The sequence below is a fragment of the Echinops telfairi genome, unplaced genomic scaffold (genome assembly GCF_000313985.2).
Source record: "Echinops telfairi isolate 266 unplaced genomic scaffold, ASM31398v2 ScPeMD7_30;HRSCAF=105, whole genome shotgun sequence".
NCBI classification, from domain to species: Eukaryota; Metazoa; Chordata; class Mammalia; order Afrosoricida; family Tenrecidae; genus Echinops; species Echinops telfairi.
The window spans coordinates 4,311,034-4,316,405 of NW_022103927.1; the positions used below are offsets into that span (position 1 = coordinate 4,311,034).

The 5,372-nt window shown below is 55.6% G+C and overlaps 1 protein-coding gene across 1 annotated transcript in view; it reads left to right on the forward strand.

Moving 5' to 3' along the window:
• The window catches only part of CACNA1A (calcium voltage-gated channel subunit alpha1 A), a gene marked incomplete at its 3' end in the record, with an annotated part of 251,525 nt that overhangs the window by 217,975 nt on the left and 28,178 nt on the right, over positions 1-5,372 (forward strand). The window contains exons 31-32 of the mRNA XM_045289704.1: positions 1,792-1,875; positions 3,963-3,968. Of these exons, the coding sequence (XP_045145639.1) occupies positions 1,792-1,875; positions 3,963-3,968 (90 nt within the window). The remainder of the gene's footprint in view (positions 1-1,791; positions 1,876-3,962; positions 3,969-5,372) is intronic.

Below are 5,372 nucleotides of genomic sequence, written 5' to 3' on the forward strand. Positions count from 1 at the left end.
AGTGTCCATGGGACCTGAGTGCCCTTGACATTGTCACCTGTCTGCAGCAACGTCTGTCTGTCTATGCCTGCTGCTCCCACTGCTGTCCTATGCCCAGGCCCCTGAAATCGCAGGACCCGTGGGGGCCAGAGCATGGCCCTGGGACAGTGTGCGGGGGGGCCCTGGGTTCCAGGGTTCGTGCTCTTCTGTGTAAGACCGAGTGGTTGGGGGAGGAGGACGCTGCCCACTCAGATCGCAGCCCGAGCCCTGACCGTCCAGCCTCGGCTTCCCTGAAGATGCTGGGAAGGATTACACTGGGAGGGAGGCGGGGCAGCTGGGAGCGGAGGGGCGATTTGTTTGCAACCTGTGAGATCCAGGCAGGGGCGTCCATGGGATGGGCTCTGATGCTGAAATACAGTGAACCCTCGTTTATCGCGGTTAATCGGTTCTAGACCCTACCGTGATAAATGAAATTCCACGAAGTAGGATCCCTTATTTGTAAATCAAATATTTTCGTAGTTAGAGCATAGAGGACATGAAAAAACACCCTTTAGTCACCATTACACTCATATTACCCAATTTATTAAACGAAAAAGGGAAAATACAGTAAAACATTTTGGACGTTACAATTATCATTTATTATTTATTATATTATTTATGGCATCTAGTTTACAGTATTACATATTTCACATACAGTATTATTATACATAGTTCTTACAAATACTGTAATCAATAGCCTATGAAATGACTTAAGGGATGTACTCTACAGGTGGGTCGCCATCTTTTTCCTCTGAAGGAGCGGGTGTAGGCACTGGGTGCTGTTACGCAAAAACCGCGATAGAGTGAAGCCGCGGAAGTTGAAGCGCGAAGTGGCGAGGGTTCACTGTATATCCCCCTGGTGCCAGCCCCCAGCCCCAAGGCACCCATCAGAACGGGTCAGGTTAAGCTGCAGTAACAAGACAGCCCCTACAGTGAGCTTAATGGCCGAAATCAGCAAAGTCTCTGTTTGCACACAGTGGTCATGCAGAGCACTGCCGGTGGCCAAGCCCAAGGTTAAGAGTTCTAGAGGGTTCCACGCTCCTCCGCCCCAAACCCCGTGGCCATCACTAAACACCCAGCCCTCACAAGTTGGTCGGGCACCAGAGAAGGCCTGCAGGCTCCTGGTCTAGTGTCAGCTCTACATCTTTGTCAGAATGCCCCTTTGCCAGACTAAGAACACGGCACGGCCCAGGCCATCGGTAGACCATGGCTGGCTCAAAGCAGAGCTGGGATTTAAACTCGGGTCTGGCTCCGGCACCTTCTCTTTAGCAAAAACCAGACCAAACTCAACTGTCATCAAGTTGATCCCGACTCCTAGGGGCTCTATAGGACAGGGTGGAACTGCCCCTGTGAGTTTCCAAGACTGTAACTCTTTATGGGCGCTCAGTGTGACTGGTGGTTTCAAACTGCCGACCCTGTGGTCAGCAGCCCAACTCGTAACCACTGCACCACGAGGCCTCCTTCCCTTTATTTAGCAAGTGGGCTGTAACTCCTCCTGAGGCCGTGGGTTTCTGATGGAAGACCCTGGACTCACAAAGACCTGGGTTGGGACCCAGTCTGGCGGCTCTGCTTCAGTCACCTGGTGTCCAATGATGGGCACCAGTCCCTCCCTCTGAGGGTCTTTGTGAAGCAGTGAGTTGCTGAGTCGGGGGCTCAGAGCAGGTGCTACAGGCCAACCCGGGGCGGCAGGACGCCAGTGTTGGTCCTGGGCATTGCCCCTCGGGGGCCGGCAGGAGCCCTCTTTTGGCATCTGTCTTATGGGTCCCCCTCTAGAATTATTTCCGTGATGCCTGGAACATCTTCGACTTTGTGACTGTTCTGGGCAGCATCACCGACATCCTTGTGACGGAGTTTGGGGTAAGTGTCCTGCTGGCTTCTCTCTGGGGGCTGGGCTGGGTTCAGGAGGTCCCAACAATGTAGCCCTAGCCACAGAGGGAGTGTGGGGGTGCCAGGGATCGTGTGGAGCTGAGGGAGGCAGGGGGGAAGCTGCGTGGCCCTGGGGTATGGCTGACTACTGAACTCAGTGGGTCCCTGGATGAACCAACCCAACAAATAAATTCTGCTTAAATTCGACCTTCCTGGCTTGTAGACAGGAGGGCAATATGGCTCTCAGGCCGTGGGGGAACACCACCCCCAGAGCCTACAGAAGGTGTCCAGGGCCTTGCCCCTCTCTAGCCCCAGGGGAATTCCCGGGGACTTAGGGGCTTCGGGACCTCTGGCGGAGAACCCTCCAGGCCACATCCCCTTCCCCGGGGTCTGGCAAACCGCCCCAGTGCTCGTCCCAGACCCTCTCCATGGCTTTTCACCGGTGAACCTTGGGATCTTGGGGACGGGTGGCACAGGGGCACAAAAGGACAAAGAGGTTGGAAGCCAAGGGCTGGCCATGGGAGCAACCAGGACCTAAGAGCAAACTGAATCAGCACTGATGAGGGGTGGGTGCCAGGCACAAGCCAAGCACTTTGCGTAGTTTAGCTCATGGTCAGGGTCTGTGCACCTTCAGAGCGTCCGACGAGAGGGAACAGAGCAGGAGGTGGAGGTGAGGGGAAGGCAGGGATGACAAGGAGCCCCAGGAAGCTGGCCTCTGCCCTGGGTCTGAGCTAGGTTCCTCCCGCCCTCTGTCTCCTGTCCAGGGCCTTAGGGACATCAGGCCCACCGAAAGCTATCTCCATAGGGCCAGCCCCACTTGCCACTCTCCGGTGGAAGAACCTGAGTGTCTAGAAAAGCCTAGAAATCCGATTGGTGCCCACCAAAAAACGCTCCACCTAGCTGAACAGAAGCCTCTCAACTTAAAGTCCCTCTGGGTGAAGATGGGAAGGAGGGAGAAGGAGAGAGGTTGTTGAAGCTTCCTGTTCCCCAGGACAACCAGTATGAAATCCTGGGCTTGACCCCAGTGGCCACATGAGCCATTCTCCTGGGGCCACAGCACCACACCACCACCAGCCGCCTGGCATCTTCCCTGGCATCTTCCCATGGCATGTAAAGTGGGGCCAGTCAGTGTAGCCAGCCTCACAGGGTCCTTGCAAAACTCACACTCATGTTATGTGTTCACCCACGGAGTGGGCCCGGCCTGCCCTGGCGGCAGAGCCACGGAGCAGACACTCAGGGTCACCTGCCCCTATAAAGGTGGTGCCCCTGTGGGGGAGGCTGCAAGACCCAACACCAGTGAGCGACCGACGCAAAGCGCTTGGCACAGAGCCTGCTGGGAGATAGAGAATGTTGCAAACTGCAGTGGTTATGGTGATGATTATTGATCGCTATTGCTATCACCCCCATGAATGTCTTCATTTGGTTTGGGTCCACTGGCCATCCCTGCCTCCGAAATATATTCACATGTTCATATATGTTGGGGGGAAACTAGAGGGTGGGTGTTAACTCCTGACCCGGTGTGAAGGGAGGCTGCTCGTCATGGCAAGGCACACGGTCCACCCCTTTGTTGCCTCTCAGGTAAGCCCACTGGGTCTGGAGCAGGGGAAGAGAGCTAGACTGCTGGATGGGACTGGCAAGTTCCCAGGGCTATGAATAGAGAGCACGTGGGAGTGACCCCACTGCTACCTGGGGCGGGGTGGGGGGGCCCACTGGGCCTCAGCTGCTGCCCCCAGTGGCCAGGGGACGTGGGGCCACCCTGTGTGCAATGGATAATGACTGTGTTTCTTGTCTTGTCTCTTTTCATGCCTGCTCTTTAAACTGTATATTGGCACAACGCCGTCTGAAAAACTCATCCAATCAAAATGCACTATGAAACTCATTTGTTCATCCATGACGTGGTCTGTGTGTTCATACACCAATGACTATCTCCCAACCCGCCACCCCCACTCCCCGCCCGGGAACCGAAACCCATGGGTTTTTTGGCACTGGTTACAAATCAACCTAAAAAAACGCTGAACACGCCTCCCCAACTGCCCCCGCCCGCCCGCTCCCCATCCATCTTCAACATCTGCATCTAGAATCCGGTTGGTTTTACTTCTTTCTGAAGTCTAAATGCCTTACATTAACTGTGGGAGCATCTTCTCGCATCAGCCTTGCACGTCCACGCCCTGGGCTTTCTAAGTGAATGCCTTGATGTGCCCCTCCCCCTCTGTCCGTGGCCTCTCCCACCCCCTCCCTTCCGCCGTCCCACCCCCACCCCCAGCCTCAATCTCTCTGATGGGTCTGAACGTGGGTTGGTTCTGTTTGCGTTGCTGTGGTCTTTGCCAAGAAAGGCGAGAGAGTTCTCTGTGCATTACCACCAACAGAGCAGCAGTCCTGTCCCTAAAGGTCGGATACCCCCAGCTACTCTCGCTACTTCAGCCTCAGGTGAGCCAGGGACCGGGCCTGTACACACACACACACACACACACACACACACACACACACGCACAACACCCGTATCTTCACTCCCTTTCCTGTCTCCCTCTCTCTCTCCAGCACATGCATACTCTCACAAGCACGCTACACACACTTCCACACACGCACACTCTCACACAGATACACTCTTGCATTCACACTTTTTTACACATGCATAGGGACACATTCACACACTCCTACACACATGCTCACAGGCACACACTCACATTCTCATGCATTGGCTTACTCACACACATGCACACTCACACCCATGCGTATACACACTTTTAAACTGGCAGAGCTGTGCGTGTGCACACTCACATGTGCACACTCTTGGATTCGTATCGCAGATGTATGTATTCAGACTCATGTACACACATGCCCTCATGCACATGTACACACACACACTCACACACACCAGACCCTCCTCTGTGACACCCATCCAGCCTGTCCATCTGTACCCCCAGCCACTCTCTCCAACCCCCCCTTCCCCAGTTTCTAGGCTCCCTGCCCCCTTGGACACCCCTCACTCCCTCAAGTCCCACCTGAGTCTGCACACACGCACCACCCAGCCCACTCAGCAGCTTCTTAGAAGAACCCTGCATGTCACTTCTGCCCTGGGGATCCCACCCCTTCCTGGCTGTGCACTTGGACTCAGTCCCATGTCATGAGCCCCAGTCGCCCCCCACCTACAGCCAGGAGGGGGAGGCAAGCACTGTTGTAACTGAGCTGCACGCTAAGCGGTGAGTGGAGTCTCCGAGACAGAGAGGGGAGCTGTGGGCACCCCAGGCCATGCCACCACCATGCAGACTGGGCAGGACCTGAAGTGCAGAGAGGTGGGCAAGTCCACTGAAATGTGGGCTCTGCCCTGAACCCCGAGGCTGTGGGGGACGTGGAGCCAGGCAGAGGCAGCAGCAAGTAGACCAGACAAGACCCGGGTGGTGGCAAGGCAGGGAGCACTCAACAGGTACCTGGGGGGGAGGGGGGAAGGTCTGCAGGAATCCCTGTGAAAGATGGGAGTTGGGGGTTGT